This window comes from Pleuronectes platessa, chromosome 7 (genome assembly GCF_947347685.1).
Source record: "Pleuronectes platessa chromosome 7, fPlePla1.1, whole genome shotgun sequence".
NCBI lineage: Eukaryota > Metazoa > Chordata > Actinopteri > Pleuronectiformes > Pleuronectidae > Pleuronectes > Pleuronectes platessa.
This window is the reverse complement of record NC_070632.1, coordinates 25,457,644-25,482,939: the sequence shown is the minus strand read 5'-3', so window position 1 is coordinate 25,482,939 and position 25,296 is coordinate 25,457,644. Positions and strand designations below refer to the sequence as shown.

Genomic DNA, 25,296 nt, shown 5'->3' with positions numbered 1-25,296 from the left:
TTACTGGCTCTGATTAGTCACTATTTATGCCGATATTGATCTAAGGAATAGGACTGTTCTCACAATGTGTAACTAACTTTCTGTTGGAATAATTGTATATTAAGTTATCATGAACTGAATATGACCTGCATGAACTGAATATGACCTGGTGTAGGAGTTATTATTCAGTGCTGTCTAGAAAATGCTGAAGTAAGCTTCTAAGCTGTAGGCGACATTCTTACACCAGAGGTAGAATGACTAACCACTTCTGTGCCTCGCCTGAAGTTGTCTTTGAGGAACTGTCTGTTATTGTTATGAAACCATCAATTTTATTTTCGCTATGTGCTGAATGTGGTTTTGCCAAATTAGGCAAAACCCCGAAGACTAAGGAATTATCAAGATATTATAATACCCCATCCACGATGTGTTGTAATACTGAGCTATGTGAATAAATACACTGTGTTAGGGAAGGTCCGTTGAAGACCTATTCAGAGGTGCGGACTTCCCTTGCAAGGACTTCCCTTGCAAGTAAAAACTGAGTACTCGTGCATGTGTGGTGTTTGATTCAGTTCTTACCTCATTGTTACATGTCTGGGTGAAATTCCCTCGACACTTTCTTACGTAGGCCATTGAAGATTTTGTTAACTTACGGTCTAATACATAATATTCTGTTATCACTCTTCCTCATTGTCCCCCCCCCCCCCCCCCTCAAGTTCTCTCTCCTTCTGTCATCCTTTCTATTCCTCACTTCTTCTCCCATCACTCACCATTGAACTGGTCAGCCAGGTTATAAATGAGCCTTGGAGAACAATGCAGCTACTCACTGTAGCTGTAGCTGCCTGCAATGGCAGTTTTGGGAAGTTAATCCAATGCCCAAAGGAAACCCTTAAATATTAATTTTGATCAAATCATATACCATTTTCACAGTATATTTATATGTGTTCGTCTTCAACTAACAAAGAATTTCCTTCAAACTCATAGTAAAGAAATGCACTCCAGCTCCTCATCCTGTGACTGAATTACAAGCCAAAGTTGTAGAAAGAACTCGCTGGGCAACTGGTCTTTTGCCAAAGTACTAGTAGTGGTCAAATAGAATAGCCACAGACAAACTTTGCTGGCATTTGGCTGCTGGATGTTTTATTCCCCTGCACCTTTTGTTTAACTGTGTTGTAACTCTGTCCTCCCTGCAGAGAATGGGACAGAGAGGTGGTGTCAGCCAAGAACAAGCCCAGGCTGATGCGAGCACTGGCCCGCTGCTTCTTTGGCCCCTTCGCCTTCTTTGGTGTCCTCCTCTATCTCGGGGTGAGTCTGTCAGTCCTATATGGAGGAAACAAGTGGAGGACCTGGTGTTAAGTCTAATAGAATGGATCAAAGCTCTGGGTGTAGCCAAAATAAACTGCAACCATGAGGCAGATGTAATAAAATATTCATTTTAATCAAACATTGATGTAGCATTGGCGACATCAGCAATTAGAGAGAGCACTAAAGTGTGAGAATTTGTATCCTGTAAATCCCTTTTATTTTTTTTAAACTTAATAATTACTTGATTCCCTTTAATATCACAAATATATATTTTGTTAATCTACTAATAAACAGTGTTAATGAGACTATTGTGTAGTTACATGATTAAGTTACATGGCACAAGCTGGATTAACAAATCTTTATATTCAAATTATAACCTACATTCACTTTCATTCTTATGATAAATCAAATTAGTTTAATGTCTTCTATTTTAACCATTCTGAGACATGTATCCAGACAAATATCATCTTAATGAACAATTTAAGTTACTCACAGAATAACTGTGATTTATTCACATTAAGAATGATCAAATGTTTGACAAAGGATGTCCTCATGTAAAAACACAATACTGTATTGAATAACAGGTCGTCATTAGTTCTACACATTCCTACAGTTACCATCAGTCCTTGTCGCACAGTGTGGTTTCAATGCCAGTTCCACCTGTGTGTGTGTGTGTGTGTGTGTGTGTGTGTGTGTGTGTGTGTGTGTGTGTGTGTGTGTGTGTGTGTGTGTGTGTGTGTGTGTGTGTGTGTGTGTGTGTGTGTGTGTGTGTGTGTGTGTGTGTGTGTGTGTTTTGTCTCCGAGAGGACTATAGAGCGACAGTGCTATGACGTACAAAGTATGTCACACCATAGTGTCACTGCCCACCTCACTGTCCTGGGCTTATGGGAAACAGCCATTGCGTAAGTTAGTACAGTTGGAGGTGGTGGTCATGACGACAAGAATGCCTGTTAGATGTTAAAGAGGCTGTGTGGGAAAACTAAAAAGCTTTGCAAAAGGTTATTAGTTGTCAAGTGCAAAATGATGTCTTCGATGTTCATTATATACAGTATATGCCATTTTCTTAAGCTGTACTTTTTTTGTGAGTCCATTACATTGTTTGTTAGTGTTTCCACATGAACTACCCCAGTGAATTGAATGAAATGATAAGATGATGGTCTACATATCACAATATATATTGTAATACATAGCAAGTCTGGATATGATAGATACAAATATTTAAAAGATGAAATAAAATAGGATTATTCACCATGTTAGATGTATTCATTCGTGATTTCCATGTTGAAGCATCTTGACACAAACATTTTGAATTTTAATAAGATTTATTATGTAAAACTGCAAAAGTGATTGGTGTATCAAATTAATATGAAAGCAGATTAAATCAATGAATCTATTTTCTGTCCCATTGCCTCATCTCTTGTTGTAGGAGGCGTCTAAGACAGTGCAGCCACAGCTTTTAGGTCGTATCATCGCATCCTTTGACCCGTTCCATGCTCCAGAGCGGGATCAGGGATACTTCCTGGCACTGGGCCTGTGCCTCCTCTTCACCGCCCGCTTCCTCCTGCTGCAGCCCGCCATCTTTGGCCTGCATCACCTTGGTATGCAGATTCGAATCGCCCTCTTCAGTCTTATATACAAGAAGGTAAGGGAGGGGAGGACTACTTTTATTTGTGTGTTACATAAATAAGGATATAAAGAGGTAAATATTCAAATAGTGACTGGAGGTCACTTTAATATGGATATCATATTTTAATTCTTGCAAATCAGTTTTAGATTTTACATATGTACTGACAAGTTTGAAAAAAATCTCCAACTAGTTCTGCTTTCATCCTGCAAATGTACTGTTTTAATTTCTGAAATGATGACATATTTTTGTTATGGATTTAAAATATTACAATAGTTGCCATTTAGATGCAATCGAGAATGCAAGTGTCGTATCTCTCAAGCAGCAGAGTGTTGTTGAAGTTTGTAGATGATGAAGGAAGAACTCCGAGGACCGAGTATTTTCAGTATAATAGAATTTATTACAAGAAACTACAGGTCAAAACGAGCATCTAGATACCCGGAGATTCACAAGCCGAATAGTGAATCTGATTTGCAGTGGTCGAAAGCACACATATATAGGGAGTTTGGTTCCACCCATGACTTCAGGTTAAACACATCCCACATGGGATTTCTGACTATAAGGGCACATTTTTGTGTCTGAGGACTAAGATAAGTTAATCAAAAGACATTCCATCTGAATCCATTCATCAGCTGGTCAGAAACAATTCCCTAGGTCAAAGGTCATACCCAAGAGTTAGGGAGTAAATAAGATAACCGTTTTGAGGACATTCTGACAATGTCTAAGAGTCCAGAAGGCAGGCAACATATATGTAAGCCTGTCATTATCTTTTTAAGCACACATACCAACATGTTTTAGTTCTAATGAATACACGACACAAGTTAAATGAGTTCCCTCTGAAGCTGTGAGAATTGAAACATCTCCCAAAACTTTTACCGGTGGCAGAGGCATTGATTAAATCCTGGGAGGCAATCTTCAGGCTGCTTTGAGGGGCGTGACAGCCTGGTGTCAAAGTTTTGTTATGTGTCACTGACTTCCTGCCACCCAATTCACTTTATCCCTTTGTGCTTCAACTGACCCCTGACCTTTGACCCTTTCAGACCCTGAAGTTATCCAGCCGTGTATTGGACAAGATCAGTACCGGTCAACTAGTCAGTCTAATGTCCGCCCACCTCAACAAGCTAGATGAGGTGAGACATCACAAACATTTTGTTAACTTGCATGTACACTACAACAGTTTTTTCTTTGCGTTACACAATCCAATGAATCGCTGCTTGGAGTCATGTAAGGTTCTGTCATACACTTGATGGCTCTGTTGAAAACTATAAGGAATGCCGGTTGTGTTACCCTGCCAAGTAGGTTATGTTGAGATGAAATGTAATGTAGGGTTGTCTGTTAGTTAGCAGGATTACACAACTACTGGTCAAATTACAATGAAACTTGGTGGAAGCATATGGGTATGAGACAGAGAAGAACCTGATATATTTTTATTCAGATCCAGATGAGGGGATGGATCCAGGAATGATTCGGGGAATAATTCAGGGATCTAGATGAGAAACATAAGGCACATTTAGGGAACTGGTATCTAGGAGAGTGTGTACTTTGGTGCTGCTGGATTGACTTTAAGGCGACTGTCAGGCCTTGGCGGAAGTAAGTGCTCTATTGAGTGTCTCAATAGAATGTCTCGTTACCGCATTTTAGTGTTCTGATTATGATTACATTTTAAGTATGGTGTTCAAATTGAATACAGGGAAACCTGGTTAATTGTTGTCCTGTTTGCATGATCATGTATCTGGGTGTAAGATGGTCTATCCAGGTGTATTGATTTCTCAAAAGGGTCTTACTGTGGTTTTCAGTGATTTGTCATATAATGTTACAATGTTGGATGTCCATGTAAAACATGGAATACATTTCAAATAAACATGTGTTAGATATTCCTTGTGAGACAAAAACTCTGGCGTCAGACTGCTGTCATTTTCTCCAAGCACACCTCTTTATCTCTAAATGTTTCAGTTCAGTACAGGGATTAAAGTTCTCTGTTGCTACAACTGATTTCCCCCAGTTAGGGTCCATCGGCCATATACAACATCATTGTATAAACCCCAGAACTCATCATTATGATTTGTTGCTCAGGTTGTCAGCTTCATGTCATGTTAATTCAGGGACCATACGTAGTGGGTGCGGTTCTGTTCTGGCTCATAAAACAAACTATTGCTATACAAACATTTTACATAATTCTGCTGGATTTGGCTCTTGCATCTCATCAGGGGTGTTATGCAGAGCGACAACACATTTCATGATCTGCATTGCCAAATCAGACTCTCATTTTCAGGAAGTTGATTATCATATCATTTACCGTCATGTTTTTTTTATACAGTGAATATATATAGAAACAATGTTTAATTTGAATGTGACTTCAATACTTTTTGGGTGCAGACATTTGGTAAAAAAAGCCAACCAGTAATTTTCCACTCATGCATACCTGGGAGACAATGACAGTTCACACCCTGACTGACTTCAATGGATCCATTTTATTACCACCACTCAGTGACGTGTTCTCCTTACTGAAGGACAATTGGAGGACATATAATCGGGATCAATACACACACATTGAAAAACAATTAGGTGTGTGTACAAAGCAAAGTGTTGAGAGACACATTTCTTATTATGCAAGACAACATAGCTAGAGGGCGTGTGTGTGTATGTGCCTGTGTGTCTGTGTGTGTGAGTGGGTGTTTGTGTTCTGAGTCTCACTGAGGCTCTGAATGTGGAAACACTCTGTCACCTACATTGAGACAATTATCACCTGGCCTGCATGTGGCCTGGCTATAGCACCACTGTCTCCTGGTGGGCGTTATCTAGTCTAGTTTGGTGTGTGACCTGTGTTTGTTAAAAGGAGGCTGGTTGATATTCAGCAGAATTAAAGTTTTCACTTTTGAGGTGAGTGGATCAAACGGTAACAACTTATTGAGGTGAGAACTGTAAACAGCGATAATAACCCATATATTAAATAAATACAAATAAAGAATCAACAAAACAAACAAAAAAAAACAAATAACAATAACAAAGCAGGACTGATGCATGTGCTGTAAATACCCCAATCAGGCAATGTAGTAATTCTATTTGATCATGAAGTTATTTATAATACTATGATTGTTTAATCTAAACAAGCTATAGATTGTCTCTCTCCATTGTTATTGGTTAAACAAATTGCATTACTTCATTACATGATTTTCTGATTTAAAAGTAACGCATGATAGTATCTTTCCTACCATATGATCATGAATTATTTAAATTACAGAGTTTTTCTTAAACCTGACCCTTGACCTTTCTGTGGTCAGGTGCAAAAGAATGTCTCCTCATTGGAATTTGTGAGTATACTTCTCCTGTATTAAAAGTCAAATTCCATCTCACACTAATGCTGTGTGTGTGTGTGTGTGTCTGTGTGTGTTTGTATTCCAGAGCCTGGGTCTGGCACATTTTGTGTGGATCACCCCCCTGCAGTGTATCCTGTGTGTGGGTTTGTTGTGGGAGCTGATCGATGTGAACGGATTCTGCGCCCTGGCAGCTCTGACCCTGCTGGGTATCATCCAGGCCTGGCTCTCACAGAAGATGGGACCTCATCGGTGGGGAAGCACTGCCACACATAAACACAAGATACAACATGAACCATTTACATAAGAAGCAAACCTAAATTTGGGATTATTCAGTTCTGTTATGTCTTGCAGTCTATGTATTTACTATGTGCGCCGTTTACTCAAGTTCTGGGACTATCATACAGAAGCTACGCAAGTCAGCTATAGTAATCAATCGCTCTGAATTTGGCCCAGGACAAACGTGATCGCTATTAGCTGTTTCCACTGTACAAGAATGTTGTCGGAGGTGGAGGCGGCACGAAATTTGATGGAGGCGGCTGCCTGGCAATTCTCTATACAGGAAAAACCCTGATAGTGGCCTAATGTGTCTGTCTATTTGTCTGCATGCTTTTGCATCTGCATGCACACAGAAATGTTCATTTATGCATTTGTGATGCTGCTTTGAGTAGGTGATTTAAAATCTGTCGCCCGTCAACAGGGTAAAACGAGCAGGGATGATCAGCCGCCGCCTGGCCCTCACCTCTGAGATCGTGGAGAATATTTACTCTGTGAAGGCGTATGGCTGGGAGGATGTGATGGAGACCATCATCAAGAACATAAGGCAGTAAGATACCACCACAACCACAACTTCACAAGACAATACAAGAAAAATGTCCCTAATAATTAAACTATTATTATAACTATTCATTGTTTTTATTAAACCTTTCTGGGTCAAAAGGATAGCTGTAAAATGTTTCTGCACATCATTTAAATGATTCAAATATAACAGTGTTCAATACATCCTATAGTCAAGTATTTGTTTGAACGCAAACCCTAATCATATTTCTAGTTTTTGTTATGCTACCTGTACAGTACATCATGTATCGTAGAAATACTGTAATAAACAGATAATTCTAATGAAACCAGCACCATAGAGAGTAAGCCAACGGCACATTTAAATGGCTTTGACTGTACAGTAGAAGTTGAGTCAACGTGGTGCCAAAATTCAGAGGGAGATGTTAAAACATGTGGTTACTCTGCATAATCATGCTGTCGTTACTGATGCCTGTCAGAGCCAGAAGCAGCATCACTGTAAGTGGCAAGTGCAGTACATTTATGAAAGAGTTTTGATGTCATGGTGTCGAAATATTTGATTAGTATCAGAGCTAATACAAGGACAAGACTTCACATTTACCTGATAATAGCAGCATGAAAACCGATGCACTGTTTTCCAATGTGCCTTTTTAGGATGTTTTTTGGTCGCTCTTTGAAAACAAAATCTACCGTCATGCTTTACAAGAACTTAATATTGCAGTATTAAAGTTCAATTAAAGCTTAATATAAACTGAAACCACTGAAAGCTTTATTGAACTTGAATATACTTACACAGGCGTAATGAAGCATATATGCTTTTCCCCTCCCTCCTCAGGGACGAGATGACACTGACGAGGAAGATCGGTTCTCTGCGTTACTTCTACAGTGCTTCATACTTCTTCTCTGCCATCTTGGTTATCGTCTCAGCCGTTGTGCCTCATGCACTCAGCAAAGGCATCATACTGCGTCGAATCTTCACCACAGCCTCTTACTGCATGGTTCTCCGTATGACGCTGACACGTCAGCTGCCGGGATCCATCCAGATGTGGTACGACACGCTGGCACTAATCAAGAAGATTGAGGTGGGTCTAGGGACGGGGGGTGTAAGTTATCTATCAATTATATATAATCAGTATAAACACATTAATACACAGTGTTGCTCATCTACAGATTCAATGAAAAATGTCAACTTGAACAGGTTTGTGCAGAGCAAATGAGCCACTGGACGTATATTTGAACTAATGCCTATCCTTAATGTCTTTTGTTTGTTTTGTTTCCAGGATTTCTTGATGAAGGAAGAGTACAGGGTGCTGGAGTACAACCTCACCACGAGTGAAGTAGAACTGGTCAATGTGTCTGCATCGTGGGATGAGGTTTGTTATGTCTGAATCAGTTAATCGATTACATTATTGTAGAGTTAAGCTACTGAAAGGATAGGAATCACAGATTCTTTGGGGGCCTAAAGTTTGGGGTAATTTTTCTGTCAATGGCCTGTACTTTACAGTACAGTTTTACATTCACCCATTCACAAACATTTATACAGTGAATCTCTATCAGTATCTTGCCCAAGGACTCTTCGGCATTCGTAATAGGGAAGATTGGAATTGAACCGCCGATCTTCTGGTTAGAGGACAACCGCTCTTATGGTCCTTTGCTCTAGAAGTTCCATTCTATCATTTGTCCTGTTTGGATTTAGTTATGAACGTCTAATTGGTATAGGGGAGGTTGTCTGCCTGCCACATATTTTCCACATCAAGTTTTAGCTCTGTATAGGGGTTTGTTGTAGAGAAGGATAGACAGTGAGGTGTGTCCTCTGATCCAGGCAAAGATGTAGGCCCTTGGAGAACCCAGCCAAGTCTGCTGCAAGTACCCTCTTTGCTCTGAATGGAAGGCGAATGGGTTCAGATGTGAAGGTCCCTTCTATTGTTTATGGTCTGTGTGGATTTGATGCTGCAGCAATTTTGGGGGCAATTAATTAACCCTCCATGGTCAGTGCTTTTTGCCTCACTGTAGGCAAGAAACACTGTGACACACATGATATGGCTGCTGATGGTCGTGATATGTGGTGTGACAGGTGGCGCAGGCTGCCATGGAATTAGAGGTGGGTTTGGATATACTGATCGAGGTGAATAAACTTGAGGTGTGATTTGGTCAACATGGAGTGAAAGTCCAGGAGCAAACTGAAGATAAGTTGCAGGTGCTTGACCAAAATGCCTGGGTTTGTGGTGTTTGGCTGTGCTACCCCTGGGCTACAGGTGGTTGGCTAAGGGTTGCGTGAATAGGGAGTGCTTGACTGTCATGTGCTTGGACTGAAGTCCAGTGGCCGGTAGTAGCAGGAGCTCAGGTGATTTGACTAGCAGAATAGGGAGCTGGGGGCGCTTGACAGACATATCCAGGGGCTAGGGGCGCTTGGCTGACCTGAACAGGGGGTGTATTTTCAGAGCTTATAGTAGCAGATTGGGCTTGCGTTGTGCAAGGTTTCAGCTCTATGTTTGCTGTTTCTTCACATCATTATGTGGCTGAATCCCTAAGCAGGGGTGTCTTTGCACTGACGGACATCTTACCACATTCTGCTACATGTATAGACTCTGATATTGCAGGCTCTGAATGTGCTTTATCATAAGGCGTGTATTTTCCCTTGTGCTGGTCATCACACCATGAATTTGTTCATCACCACTCTGCTCTTCATATTCATCTACTTCAGAGTTACTCTATTCATACAGTTCAGGTCTATCTTTAAGTTCTTCAACCAAGCTTTTCAACTGTTTCTTGCCTAGTGCTTCATCCCTACCAATGGCTTGATTGTACAGTTCTTTATGGTAGTCTTGGAGATAACCAGGCGGCCTTCTTTCTTTATGTGGTCTTCGTCTTGATTCCTTCTCTGTATACTCTGGTGAAGGAGCTCACTCCGGCTCAAAGCAACATGCAAAAAACTGTAATTTTAAACTGGATATGTGGCGTGAACTTCATAAGATTAAGTGGGATATGAATGACTGGATAATAAAGTTTCTAATTAGGGTTCACAGTTAAACTCAAGGATCCTAGAGGAGCTCACTCCGGTTGAAGGACCATTATAAGAACACACCCTACCCTTTTATATCCTCCCATCTTCCCAACTACTCCCCTATCCACTGACAGGGTAAACTGTTTATTTGTGTATTTGTGACATGCACACACCATGTGCCCTGATGAGGTTTGCTCACCGTGCAACACCAAGCTAAAATCCACTGAAAACACCCTGAACAGAACCCCCTTTGCAAAAGAAATATTGATACAGCTTCCTGCAATTTCTATTAATGTGTAATTGACCAAAATCTGAATGTTAAATCCTAAACATCCATAGTTTGGCATGAGAGTGATCCTAAATTAATAAAGCTTGAAGGTGTAGTTGTAGATGGATGTGTGCATAGGTTCCTTGTGGGTGGAAAACTGATGGTACTATTCAGCTGTTGCTTTATTTAAGGAAGCACAGAGGAGCCAAAAGGTCAGATTGGTATATTGGCTTGTTCAACATGACAGGCTGCGGTAGATTTACAGTATGTGTGTGTCAATACTGTGAGAGGACAATGATATATTTAAAGAAGGTAAATTCCCACCGCCCCTTAATCCACTGTGCATCACAGGTAAATTAGTGACAGCCTCATCATCACTGGGAATGGGGAGTATAATCTTATCTATAGGCAGAAGCTGTAAACTTAGTCTAATGGGTGTAATTTATTGACCACCCAGTACCATGAGAAAACAAATATATCTAACGCTGGCTTTTTGTTCTATCACTTTGCATAATTAATTACCTTGGTGTCGTCACCAAACTTAGCTGGGAACGCTGGATCTCCCTTTGACATTGAGGGTTGTGCTCATCGCCTAATTCCCAGATTCTCCTCTTGCTTTCTCCTTTTCCTGGAATGTGCCATTCGCAGATGAATAGGAGGGGTGTTGCCTTTCTTTACTGTTGACAACACGTACGTCAGCTCATTTGAATGAGAATTGCACTAGCAAAACCTACACAAACCACCACAAGCACAAACATTAGGGGCACGGTGACCCATAGAATGTCACTGAGGTTGATGATTAAGCCGGCGAGTCCAGCAGAGTTCCCCTTTTTCTGTCAGCGAGATGTGTCACCCATTAATCTTTACAGAGGCAGTGACAGATGAGGTGAAATGAGGCCATTGTGAAGGCTTTGAGAGTTGTCCTATGTCTTTATAGAGTCTCTGGTTTCTCACAGTTGTTGGCCTGGTGTCACTGCTTGACAGACACACTCACTTTGTTGTATTTATGTAAACCTAGAGTTTGGAGTGAGTTGTTTGACCTGTGGTGATGCAGGTTACAGCTTTCTTTCTGAAACTGTAAAAGTTACCTGCAGGAATTGAGCTGCAGAAAATAAAGACCAGCTGCTGGACTCAGTCCACAGAAGCCTGAAACTGCTTCACACTACTGCACAAAGAGCTGTTCACCTGTTCTTTCAAAGTCCAGGGAAGCTCAGTATGCAGAACCCTGAACTGGAGAATCAATGTCTTTGCTGTTGTGATAACGAAAGTCACTTACGTTGATGATTCCAAGCAAGGGCTGCTACAGAATGCGGGTAGCCTGTTTTTATTCATTAAAATTGAATGTATGTTTCTCAAGATATGCTTTGAGTTTTCTGAGATTATTTGATAGATGTAAAATGTGTTCAATCAAGATTAATGTTTGATATATTATATATATTGATATAAAATGCAGGTAAAGTGCACACAATGTATTGCATGTTTCTCTAATTTTATTTTTCATCAGAGATATTATATATTTTTTAATATCTTCACATCCGCCAAAGATTTGTTCCCATCAGTAAAATGCTCCCCCTTTTTTCAACTCCTCTGCAGGCCATCGGTGCGCTGTTTGAGAAGATTAAGCAGGAAAGCAAAGCAAATGGACACCCCAACGGTGACGCCGGGCTCTTCTTCACCAACCTCTATGTCACACCTGTCCTCAAAAACATCAGCCTGTACCTGGAAAAAGGCAAGATGCTGGCAGTGGCTGGATCCACTGGCTCAGGAAAGGTAGGTCAAAGAAATCCTCTCAGTCACTATTTATTAATGAATGAGTGTTAACAGAGACTACACTAAACTCACAACCGACCCTGAATTTATCTATGTTGAGACATCTGGTCTCAGTGTCCTCTGAAAGAACCACAGAAACCTTAAGTACTGACTCAATTAAAGTTGCTCCATGAGATAGCAAAATCTTTATAAAATGTAGTCAAATACAGAACATCTTTTTTTCCATTTCATCCAGAGTTCCCTGCTCATGATGATCCTTGGAGAGTTGGTGCCATCAGAGGGTAAAATCAGACACAGCGGCCGCATCTCCTTCTCGCCCCAGACTTCCTGGATCATGCCGGGGACGATCCGTGACAACATCCTGTTTGGCCTGACCTACGATGAGTACCGCTACACCTCCATCATCAAGGCCTGCCAGCTAGAAGAGGTACATTCATTTCTCTCTCTTCTTCTGTTCTTCTGATTTAGTGTTTTTGTATATTGAGCACGTTTGTGCCAGCTTTGGTTTCGCGCCGATAAACAATTGGTGTGAAGAGCAAAAGAAATGGATCACATCGACCAAAATGCATCAGCTTTTTAATTTAGCTACATTCATAGGCAGATAGCTGTTAATAGAGATTAGCCACAATGTATCCCGGACCTACAAAACCTAAGCAAAGTATCCCTGTTAGTGTTTTTGCCGAGAAACGTTTGACTCAATTTATAAAAGAAACTAGTCGGACTGTAAACAGTGTACGGTGAACAGAAGCTGGAGTCTGGGTGGGGATATCTGCTGTCTACACCTGAAACCCCAAATTATTGTCCGTTGCTCCCAGAGGCTAATTCGTTATCAGTCGATAGATGAAAGGCTCCTAGATTGCTTCTTATGTAAACTACACAGATCTCGTGCTTTTTATATCAAACACAACATTGTTCAGAAAATAAAATACAAGTTATCAAGGCTTTTCATGATGATGTAAGAGTTGGTTTAGCCATATTTTGAGAAAATATGTTTGGAACACATATTGGACAAACACAGCCACCGAACAAAAGTGCAAAGGTAAAAATGTCGATGAACATGGTATATCTTGAGTCACTATAAATCACATACTGTGAAAAATGACAGAAGGTATAGTTTTAGTCACAAATGGCTCAATGTTTCATGGCAGTTTTCTGTAGTAAATCCATCTTCTCGTCTTTTGGAGACCCTGCACAGCATCAAGCAGGTTCAGATTTCACCCCCGTCCACATTTACACCCATTATGTCCCTCACACACAGACAAAGACACACATGCCTGCATATTCTGTCTCATATGCTGATGCACATACACACACACATGCACTTATGAGCCTCAGTGTTGAGTGACGGCCTCTCAGCGGAATAATGTCTGTCTCTGTTGCCATGGAAATCCTGCGTCATCTCAGTGGGATGGAATATGAGCTTGTTGGTTCACAGCAGTGGACGTCACAATACAGATGGGTTGTACAGGCGAACCATCAGGTCTGTGGATTTGTTAGATCTGAAACGTAATATTTATTGTTTTAGACATGATTTTTTCACTTGTCGAGTACTTTATTAGGATCACCATACTTGCAAGGTGTAGCCCCTCCCTTTTACCTTGGCTCTTATCATCTGCGTTGACATGACTGCATCAAATAACTTCTGCACGTTTGTCGACGGCACATTCACGCTACAAATTATCTGTTCTACTACATCACAACCATGTTTAAATCAGATCTAGTGGCACATTGAACTCCTCATGTTCAAGTAACCTGCTTGAGATGGTGTTTCATCCTGCTGGGAGTAGCCAGTAGAAGATAGTGAGTTTTGACCACAAAGAAATGCACATGGTCAGTAGGAATATAAGGCTGTGATCCGTTTCATTGGTTCGGCTGTTGGTGTTATATTTTCCTATCTGTATGGGTTTTTATTCCTATCTCTATTCAATTGATAATGCATAATTTTATGATGTAAATGCATGACATTAACAATTTAGATATTAACTCTAAGAATTAGATATTTGACCCAGAGAATCTTCAGAAACCTTGTGTACTTGTCAAGCACACAAAAAAGTGAGTATTATAAATACAGTGAAGTAACAGTGAGTAATGTAACTAATCAAACTTTCTAGAAATGGCCACATTGAATTGTTGTTACATTACATACACTGTATTAGTATTCTTTATACTAGAATCAATGCAGCAGCTCATGTCATCAAATGTATTTACTACCAGCTCCCATTTCCTGTCACAATGACAGTGCCTCAGGGGTTGTGTTTAAAAACACAACATGTTGTCACAGCAAACAGAGATGGCAGGCAATGTTGACATCTGCGTGTTAAAGCCAGCTTCCATTTTGTCTTTGAGGAGAAGCGTCAGTGAAACTTAAATAACAAAAGCATGGAGAGGAGTCACACTGTCAGTAGAGCTACGTGAAGTACTGTGTGGAAATGACAGGAAGTCTGTCTGTGTGCTTTGTGAGTCTTGAAGCCTCCTCTAAGATGAAAGTGGTGGAGCTAAAGCATTGTTTGAAGTAATTCTTATTTATTGTGTATAAGTCTGACATTAAAGCTGGTACAATGTCCAGAAATGTAATATTATTCAAAAGCACAATCAGTGAGAACGAGGTTATCATAAATGAAAAGAGGTTGGGTATACATGAGTAGATTCCAAGATTCATTATGAAGTGGTGACTCTGCAAAATATTCAGTTACCAATACATTTAAAGCTGGAGTTGGTAATCCTAGAACAGCTAACAATAACAGGCTATACTTTGAAAACATGCGACCAACACACCCCAATTCCTCCCATCGGCCCTCTCTTCTAAGCTCTGCCCCCAAAACACAGGACACTGACTAACTGCTGCAAGACAACTTTTCTGTGACTGGCTCGCTAACTTCTGACTATCGTCTCTATTTGGCATGCAGGCAGGTTGGTTGGTGACGGACTGGTTTGCCTGCCAATCATTTCATCCTGTCCAAATTAAATGATTGGTCGTGGTAATAAACGTCCTTCGAGGGGCCACAGACACCAGCTTTTTTATTTTCCTTTTTGATAGCTATGATGGAAATAATGGAAGATAACATTATTACAGAAACAAATAATCAACCTTAACCTTAAGTACTAATCGCAAAGAATTGTTCTCCTGAATTTTCTCCTGGCGAAAAATCCCCAGGGCAACCCTGACAGGCTGGAGTGACAATTAAAGCAGATTTGTCCAGACAGAGACGAGTTGTTTAGTGGGCTTGTGACTGTAATTCCTCACTATTGTTGCCCCTAAGGCTCCAGACAGACAACCCTGGGTGGTCCTGCCACTGTAAACTCATCTTATGCCTCCAGCCTCGAGGCTGCTGGCTTTTTGTTTACAGTAAGACACACAACATGTCTTTTTACTATGCTGACTTATTTTACAAGCTGTTAAACAACCTGTTAACTTGATCCCCTATGCGCTCCTGTCAGGACAGCGGAAGCCGACAATAAACAGGTAGGAAGTTTTAACGATGATAAACCTGTGCTGTCACTTCATCGTTATCGGTGTGGCCGTCTATTTTCATTGTCACTTACCACTGAATGCACCATATATCTCTCCATGTGACATGTACTTCATGTGCCTCTCATGCCATGTGTGAGTGGTGTCTTTTGTGTGGTTTGACAATAAATCATTGATCATCAGCTGAACATGAATTAGTCAGGTTACCAGGTGAACATCATGTGTTTTGACTGTGTGTTGGTGTTTGTTACATACACAGTGCTGAGTGTGTGAGAAGAAATATCTGCAGTTGTATTGAACTATTAAAAAGATTGAGAGTGTATGTTAGTAAATAGAGACAGGCAAATATTTTCTTTTAATTTGTTAAAAAAGCAACAATGAATTTTTAATTTCTTTAACACAAAACTCAAAGATCCATATATCAACTAACCATAACATTTGTTTAAGAACTTCATTGAATACAACATGAAGGGGAGTTTGTTGCCTCATAAATGTATGTTATACTCAGAGTGAAACCCTGACACAAGGACATGGTGCAAGGATAACAGGCCCTCATACAGTGCTAGGTGGGCAGTTATACACACATGTCATTCAATTGGTAAAAAGTCATGACAAGCTTTCATCTGCAGGAAAAACAAACTCTTACTCTTGTTATGCTGTTTGCTGCGGCTTTGCGTTTGGATTTGATTTAGATTTTCCCCCTTTTCATTGAAACACTTCACCAGTTAGAAACATTCCATATTTTGATATTCTGTTGCAAGTCCATTTACTTTTATTTATAAAGTTATCAGAATAAGTGGATACAATTTAAGCTGACGGCATATCTTCAAACTACTGACCTAGTTTCAGGAACTGTAGCATTTAGATCACTGGTACAGTACAGCATGCTCCATGACTATTCATACTTTAGAAAATAGAACAGGCAATGATTTTAAAAACGATAAATGTTAAATACTAAGGCTCCATGTAGGAAAGCAAAGAGTGATGAGTTTTACTCTGATACACGGGTAGAGTAATGCAAGAAAATGTTTGGTTTGAATCAGTTTGACTGCCTTCAGCGTTTTGATGAATCTGTGTTTGACCCACACATCCCTTGTTCCCCTCTCTAGGACTTTGCCTTGCTGCCTGAGAAAGACAAGACGCTCCTTATTGAAGGAGGGGTAACCCTCAGTGGTGGTCAAAGGGCTCGCCTCGGCCTGGCCAGGTACTTCCTCTCTCACCCGACCATCTGTCATTCATCCGTTTTCATTAGTTATAATGGCTGTCTTTGTTTTGTCCTGTCTTGGTTTGATCTTGTTTTTGGACAAAAATAGAGCATGAAATAGAAAAAGGACAAATATCCTTGTAATGAAAACAAATCTCTTAAGACTTACAGCAAGTAGCATTTTGTTTTCCTTTTAAACTTCAACACACTTTCACTTCTCCAGCCTTCTGTACACATTAGGTGTGAAGGTGTGTAGCTGTAAATCACCAGGACATAATTTATTAATATAAAAAATGTCCTATTCTTTAAAAGCTACATATTTAGGTTTTGATGTCCTGTTACAGATTGTTTCCCAACAGTGTGATAAAATCAAGCCGGCGCAGGAGATAATCTTAAACTTCAAAAGCTGATAACAGTCCCCTCTCACTCTTTTCTGTGTGACTGTTTTATGGTCTCACTCTTCACTGATGAGTGCTTTCTACAGCCTCAGTTTAGCTTTATTACTCCAATAAGTCTCTGCATGGTTTAGTCTCCTGTTCCCATGCATTATTTACTGTTTTAAAGTGTGGGCATCAATTTGCAGCCACTCACTTGGTTTTTAGCTCCTGCCATCACTGTTAGTATTTACTCGTATCGATCTATTCCCATAGGGACCTGACATCCTCATTTACACTATTGTGATATGAGGTTTTTCTGTCTCTCTTATCGCTTCCTGTTTTTTTTGTCTCACTATTTTCTGTTTTTATCTTGTTGTAAAATATGTTTGCTATATGTCACGATTTGTCACAATTCCCCTGCTTTTTACCTGACTCTGTCTAATTCACTTTGCATGTGTTTGTTTTCTCTCTTAGAGCTGTGTACAAAGATGCCGACCTCTACCTGCTGGATGCACCTTTCACCCACCTGGACATCGTGACAGAGAAAGAGATCTTTGAGAAGTGGGTTTCCATACAGAGAGTCTTTCATGTATAGACGGTGGGGGTAGCTGAGTGGAAGTTTACATTCAAGGTCAAGGTTATCTCTGCTTGTGAAAACCACACACTACTTGACTGGTCACTCTAACCTTCTCAGGAAATGGGATTTCTTTTTTTTTAAACTTTTTATTTCTTTTAAGTTGAATAACAAATAATTATGTTGATTTAATATAAACTTATTCTTTAAGGATTTCACACCACAGGCAGCTCGTTTTATAGTAAGGTATGGTTTTCAGAATATAAGTAAAATGTGACACTTGATGACAATCTCTCTTTTCTGATTCACTACACAGATGCGTCTGTAAACTTATGGCCTCCAAGACTCGTATCGTAGTCACCAGCAAGTTGGAGCATCTCAAACGGGCAGACAAAATTATTCTGCTGCACAATGGCGACTGCTACTTCTACGGCACCTTCTCAGAGCTGCAGGCCCAGCGCCCCGACTTCAGCTCCCTCCTCCTTGGCCTTCAAGCTTACGATAACATCAACGCAGAGCGACGCAGCTCCATTCTCACAGAAACTCTCCGCAGGGTCTCCGTAGATGAAACTGCCGGCTTCCGAGGACCAGACACAATTCGGCAGTCGTTTCGCCAGCAACCACCTCCAATAATTGGTTCTGGATCTCAAGGCCACCCTGGGGGCGATGGCTACCCAGAAAAACGCAAACAGTCCCTCATCCTTAGCCCTCTGGCAGCTGCCCGCAAGTTTTCCTTCATTGGGAACTCGCAACAGACTTTAAATGCATCACAGTCCTCAATAATAGAGGACGGGGTTTGTGGACTTTCAGAGAGAAAATTCTCTGTGGTACCCGAGGATGATCAGGTAGAGGAGGTGCTCCCCAGGGGGAATATATACCACCATGGGTTGCAGCATTTCAACGGGCAGAGGCGCCAGTCTGTCCTGGCATTCATCACCAACGCACAGGGTCATGAGCGGAGAGAGCAGATGCAGTCGTCCTTCAGAAGAAAACTGTCCATAACACCGCAGTGCGATCTGGCGTCTGAGCTGGACATTTATGCCCGTCGCTTATCCAAGGACAGCGTTTATGACATTAGTGAAGAAGTGGATGAAGAAGACATGGAGGTAGAACCTTTTTCAAGGTGTATTAGTGTAGATAAGAAGATTTATTTGAATGTATAATTTCACCTTTTCATTTTCAAGTGAATAAGAGTTAATGTTCAGAGTAATCCTGTTTCTCCACAGCAATGCTTTGCAGATGACCGTGAGAACGTCTTTGAAACTACCTCCTGGAGCACTTACCTGCGCTACATCACCACCAATAAGAGCTTAGTCTACGTCCTCATCTTCATCGTCTTAGTCTTCGTCATTGAGGTTAAGCCACCACCATTTTTTAAATTCATATAAATTTAATTCAATTTAGTAGTAACTGTTTGTTTTTCTTCTTTCCACCAATAGGTTGCTGGTTCAGTCATTGGCATTTATCTCATAACTGCGTAAGTTCAATATAATGTTTTTGAGGCTGGTATTGCTGTCTGTACTGAAACTCTGTAATCTGCTAATGCAGGTTTCAACACATGCTTAAGGTGTTTCAAGATTTATGAGTGCAATTGTTACAATGGTTATAGTTACCACAAAGGCATCAAAGTATCATAGTTTTTCTTTTCTACTGGTCTTGAATGCAATATGTTGAAGTATATAATTGTTATAAATGTTAAACATGAGTTAAAATAATTTGAAATGGTCATGCAAATTCCTAATTTTGTATTAAATTTTTCTCAGGAGCATGTGCTTTTAAATGTTGGATTTTGAGACCAGCTTAGTATTTGATTGATAAATTAACATTTACACAACTGTTTTTGCATGTTATGCATATAAGTTTCAACCATAAACATTTTGCTATCTGTTATGTTAAAATTCAAGAGAATGGCAGTGGCAGGGCTATGATATATTCCGTGCCTGGTCTCGGTCTACAATTCAGTCCATGTTTCATTCTTCATCCTTTGCTCTGTTCTACCAGAAAGATCTGGAGGGACGGCGCAAACCCTTCATCACCCAACTTCATCAGTGACCAGCACCAGAATGCCTCCTCGCTCCCCGCTCATCTGGCAGTAATCGTCACACCGACCAGTGCTTATTACATCATCTATATCTACGTGGCCACTTCGGAGAGTGTGCTTGCCTTGGGCTTCTTCAGGGGTCTCCCGTTAGTGCACACATTACTCACTGTGTCCAAAAGACTGCACGAGCAGATGCTCAGCGCTGTGCTGCGAGCCCCCATGGCTGTGCTCAACACCATGAAGACAGGTGCTTTTCTCAGATAGAAATGTTCATGGTTCAGAGGTGTTGTTTTTGCTGCATGTAGAACCACAACTAATAAGTCATGTTGAACATTGTACCAAAGTATTGCCAGAGTTATTGTGCCGGGGAAATCCCCTAAGCTGTCACCTAAGCAACTACACACTCAGGTTCTACTTCTACTTTGCATGCACAATTCCTAATGCAGAAGACAGATTTATTTGGAGAGTTGCAGTCTATGTGTCATTTAACCACAATTTTTGTTGTAACAAACTTTTTATTCAGTGGTTTATTTCTCCATTATAAAATCTTTTTTGTTACCAATGGGATGCTCCATAAAGATACAGTGTGAATTAGTGTTTATGTTTTCGCACTGGTGACAGCTTGAGGCATCATTATCCGATTGTCTGTATATCCCATTCTTATCAACACTATCTCATGAATGCCTTAAGAGAATTTCTTGAAATGTAGTGCAAATGTTTACTTGAACTCGTGAATTACCTGATCAGAATTTGGTGTTCTAAGGTCAAGGACTTCAGAAAATCCTTTTTGGCTTCTTAAATGCGTTATGTTAACAAAGCCTCAACAAAATCCTGTTAAAGGTCTCGTGACCTTACATGAATCTGGGAAATAAAAGTATGTAGAGTGAAACTGAACGGGCTGTCAGAAGCTCGAATAACAACAATGTGGTTATTGTAGTTTCTGATTTGTTTCTTATTTGTCCTTCTCCAGGTCGCATCATGAACAGATTCACCAAGGACATGGCCACTATAGACGACATGCTGCCTCTGGTCCTCTTTGACCTCATACAGGTATTCGACCAACACGATGGACAATGTGATATAACACAACTGACTTGTACATACACACTCAGAGTTATTTCTTCTGTTTAACTCAACATCTAATTATTCTCTTTTTTCCTCTCACGCCAGCTGACATTGATTGTTACGGGTGCCATCTTCACTGTCTCCATCATGCGGCCGTACATCTTCATTGCTGCTATTCCTTTGGCTGCTATTTTTGTTGTTCTCAGGAAGTACTTTCTACGAACTGGACAGCAACTCAAACTACTGGAAGCTGAAGGTGAGATTGAGGGCCCTGTGTATGTGTGTGTGGATTTTATATATTTGTGCTGTATTTTTGTCTGTAGTGTCTCTTAGCCGAGTTTGTATATCCTGAATAGCTTTAGTGTAGTCCAGTTCTTGTTCAAGAAAGGACAAGCAGAGAAAATGCTGTTTTGTATCATGACATTGCTTTAGTACTACGGAGTTAGGACGTTATTTTTCTAATACAAACAGAAAATATACTTTTGCAATCCACACTTAACGTAGATAAAAAATATAGAACAGATGCCAGTTAATGGATGGATTTATTTGAATATTGTAAATGTTTTATGAAATGTTTTTAAAAACTGTTTAAAAGCATGTATTCCAAACAAATATTCTCGAATGTAGGTTGGATTTACAGAATATAAATTGTTTATAAAAAATAATTCTTATGCCGGTAAATGGACAATCAAATTAATTTGCTTATGAGATTGAGAGCTAAGGAAGACAACATGCAGAGAACGATCAGCAGAAGCCGAAATAATTAACTGTCAAATATTCAGGAAGAGGACAAGTGAAAACAAGATAGGAAGACCAATAGAGCGAACAAAGGAAGTGATGCAGGGAGGGCATTCACCACAGTCATCATAACTGGCAATCAGCGGGCAGAGCTGGTGGATGGCCCCGGGCCAAGGAGGCAGAGGTCAGGCTGAAGAACAAAAACATGACAGAGGAAGAGCTTTAGGAGAGTATTGATGGACGCCCTCAGAGTGGGGAGAGCAGTTCGAGGAAGTGAATTAAACAAGTTATCTTCAAGCAGACCTAGAGAAATGAGTTTTAATAAGCACGTGTTGCAGAAATGGTTAGACTGCTGATGATGTTTTACATAAATTCAATTTACCAAAATCAGTGTATTGATCCATTGAATCTGCAGATCTTGTAAGGTCTTATAAACGATTAACCTTTCTAACATTGAGTTTACAATGTTTTTCTATGTTTTGTTAATTAGCAGGATTACTCAAAAATTATCACACTGATTTCCATCAAATTTTGTTTGGGGGTTAATCACAACATAAGGAAGAACCCCTTAGATTTTGAAGTGGATTTGGATAATCAGGCAAATCTTAGATTTTATTTTGCCCTCTTCAACTTGATGAGTTAAGACATTAGCCTTTGTGGAGGTACCTGCTCTCAGAGTGCTTCTCTAGTTTCATAATTTGGCCAGTATGATTGTGAAATTACATTCTATATGGTATTAAGGTGTGAAAACCCCTACAGTCTCTAAAATGTTTTACTACAAGTCTACACTTAACCTCTTTGTTTGTATGGTGAACAAAGCCTGGTCCTAGGCAAAGTATGATTTCGGTGGTCCTGTTTAAGGTTAGAGGTGAGGTGTTGAATGAGATTAGAATAGGGTTGATTATTACATTGATTGTTCATCTTAACATAGTATATATACTTTAGGGCACAAAGTGTGTTGACATTTATTTCAGTTAGATTTAAGATTCAGTTCAGAAAAACAGCCCCCAAGCCAAAGCAAGTTTATAAAGTCATAAGATGAGAAAACAGGTCACCAGACTCCTGCTGAACATGCCGCTGTTTTTTTTGGGACTTCCCTGCTCTGCCCTCAGCTCTGTCAGTGAGTGTTTGTTTGGGTGGTGATGGCGAGGTTTTTCCGGAGCAGCCGAGAGCACGTCGGGGTCAGAGAAATGAGCCGAGCAGGGATTTCCTCCTACCCCATCCTGGTGTCGCTCCTTCTTGTGTGATATGCGGCATGTTAGACAAAATACACTGGAAATTATGGGTATTAGTCACTCAAGTATTTATTAGAAGGTTCTGTTTACATTAGTCAAAGTACCGTGTTGATGTCTAACTAAACAGGATAAGTGTATAAAGACAAGGTTTGAAAAGGAAGTGGCTTGAAAAACAAATAGCATGCAATTGAAAACCGTGCTGTTTAAAAAATGTTATAATGCCTTTAGTGCTTAGAAGTTAAAATCATTTTTAAAATGTAGTATATTGAACTATGTACTCACGGTACAAGTGATCTTCTTCACATTTTGAAACTTTTAACATGTGGAAGTGGACTGTCCCATCAATATGAATACAAAAACTGAAATGTTGAGGTTCCTCTCTGATCAAGGTAGACTCGCATACCAAAAAATATCCCTTTTTTTAACACCTGTTACACACAACAGAGTATTGGGGCCATATTGAAGAAAATAATTATAGATTACAAGAATAAAATTCCAAATTTGTACGGGAAAAAGTTACAATGTTGCAAGAATAAAATTGTAATTTGAGAAGAAAGTCATTCAGTTACAAGAATAAAGTCAAATTCTCCTTCTGGACCCAAAATCTTGATCCAAAATTATTTTCCAAGATTAAGTATTTTATTTGTGAAACCTATACTTAAATAAAACACCATACCTCATTTCAACGCAGGCGGCGGATTCTTTTGATATTCATCTTGTAAAGGGACACACGGCCTAATTCATTCTTAGTGGCTTTTACTAATTTTATTATATTTATATATTTTTTTCTTTTCATTTAAGTGGTCTTAATAGTCCATAAATATATGAGTAAAATACAATGAAAGTTGTTATTGAAAAACTGTTTCATTGTCATTGATTTTCACTCAAATAACCACATTGTATCTGTAAAACTAGAATATGTAAAATTTGTGTTGATGCCAAGAGCCCACTGAGTTCAATGTTTAATATAGCAGTAGGTGATGAAATTCAGAGGATTACATGATCTCAAACCATATTATTCTAAATTCCGGTAGCTTAAAGAGGCCAGTGACTTCATTAAGTAGGTGGCTGTGATTCGATGTCCACTCTCTTCCCTGGAAATGTTGATGTGTTTCTTGCTCATTGAGCCTCAGCTCCAAGTCTCTTCAGTAGTAACAAGTTTCAACATCAAATCTTTATTTTCTGTCATGCCTCATCTGTCTTCCTCCTTATCTCATGATTGATTAAGCAAAATCATCCTAATTGGTTAACTGTAATTTCCATCTGACGCTGGTTGCCTGTCGAAGCAATGAAACATGTTTTCTGTACTGAAATGCTTTGCCTCTCCTACTTTTCTTTTTCCCCTTCATCAAATACGACTAATTAGCTCTAATCTGAGCCACTTGTTCTTTCTTACTTCAGCTGTTTCATTGCTAAAACCAGCTAAACAGATTTTCACTCTGCAGTTAGCAAAATAAGATCCTTTTCAAACGGCATGTATTGAAACCTTGCTGTCTTTTAAAATATGCCTCTTCTCCTCTCCTGCAGCTCGTAGCCCCATCTTCTCCCATCTCATCATCTCACTGAAGGGTTTATGGACAATTCGTGCATTTGGGCGTCAGACCTACTTCGAAATGCTTTTCCACAAGGCGCTGAACACCCACACAGCCACCTGGTTCCACTACCTGTCAACGTTGCGATGGTTCCTTTTCCGCTGCGACATGATCTTTGTCCTGTTTTTCAGTGCGGCGGCCTTTATCGCTGTGGGAACCAACCGTAAGTGATGGGATGATTTGGGATAGAGATGTTTAATACCTTAAGTGCAGCTGAAGTTCCCCGTTGAGTGTGAGTCTAAAACAGAAAGTATCTGCACGGACCAGGAAGACTACCATGAAAGCATTAGATCTCATTGGTTCCCTTTTGAAACACAAGTAACTATGTGAACAACAACATATCAAAAACATGTGTAATGATAACGCATTAAATAATAGACAAATAATAGTATGAACTAGTGTCGCACTGCTGGAAATGAGAGAGGGAACATCTTGAAATTCCTTTAAGCTAGTTAGTAAACACCTCATTATTTCCACTGGGCCTATCGAGTGAAGAAGCGTCAGTGTGTTGGAATGCCACCGGATAAAATGTCATGTACAAAAGGAAGCATGTGTTTGTTGAATTAAATGACTGGGAAGCACAAGTACACATGCACACACTGACCGTGTTGTTGCGTCATAGCCTGTGTTTGTGTTGAAAGCAGATTAAAGGGTCATTTCACAGCTCATTAGGTTCCAATAGAGCCAGTAGCAGAGCTGCAATACCTGAGTGCTGCAATGACATCAGGGAGAACCGCTTCGAATGGACAGCATAAATGACTTTGTGTGCGTGTGTGTTCACTCTGCAGAGGACAAACCCGGGGAGATTGGCATCGTTGTGGCCCTGGCGATGCTCATCCTGGGGACTTTCCAATGGGCTGTCATCACCAGCATCACTGTAGATGGACTGGTATGTGCACATACACAAACACACAGCTGTCAGTGTTTGCATCAGGGAAGTAAGAC

General features: G+C 40.1%; 1 protein-coding gene and 1 long non-coding RNA gene across 2 annotated transcripts in view; one reads left to right on the top strand and one right to left on the bottom strand.

Annotated features, from left to right (window-relative positions):
• The window catches only part of cftr (CF transmembrane conductance regulator), a 42,372-nt gene that overhangs the window by 4,225 nt on the left and 12,851 nt on the right, over positions 1–25,296 (top strand). Inside the window, exons 3-21 of the mRNA XM_053427657.1 lie at positions 1,170–1,281; positions 2,708–2,923; positions 3,946–4,035; positions 6,308–6,471; positions 6,920–7,045; positions 7,850–8,096; positions 8,295–8,387; positions 11,880–12,056; positions 12,292–12,483; positions 16,635–16,729; positions 17,581–17,667; positions 17,997–18,786; positions 18,907–19,035; positions 19,120–19,157; positions 19,682–19,968; positions 20,692–20,771; positions 20,892–21,042; positions 24,287–24,514; positions 25,140–25,240. Coding sequence (XP_053283632.1) covers positions 1,170–1,281; positions 2,708–2,923; positions 3,946–4,035; positions 6,308–6,471; positions 6,920–7,045; positions 7,850–8,096; positions 8,295–8,387; positions 11,880–12,056; positions 12,292–12,483; positions 16,635–16,729; positions 17,581–17,667; positions 17,997–18,786; positions 18,907–19,035; positions 19,120–19,157; positions 19,682–19,968; positions 20,692–20,771; positions 20,892–21,042; positions 24,287–24,514; positions 25,140–25,240 — 3,403 coding nt within the window. The remainder of the gene's footprint in view (positions 1–1,169; positions 1,282–2,707; positions 2,924–3,945; positions 4,036–6,307; positions 6,472–6,919; positions 7,046–7,849; positions 8,097–8,294; positions 8,388–11,879; positions 12,057–12,291; positions 12,484–16,634; positions 16,730–17,580; positions 17,668–17,996; positions 18,787–18,906; positions 19,036–19,119; positions 19,158–19,681; positions 19,969–20,691; positions 20,772–20,891; positions 21,043–24,286; positions 24,515–25,139; positions 25,241–25,296) is intronic.
• LOC128444940 (uncharacterized) lies at positions 6,366–10,909 on the bottom strand. The gene is made up of 3 exons (XR_008339207.1): positions 10,809–10,909; positions 7,807–8,102; positions 6,366–6,482 (listed from the first exon to the last, which is right to left on the bottom strand). It is a non-coding gene; the product is annotated as an uncharacterized LOC128444940 (long non-coding RNA).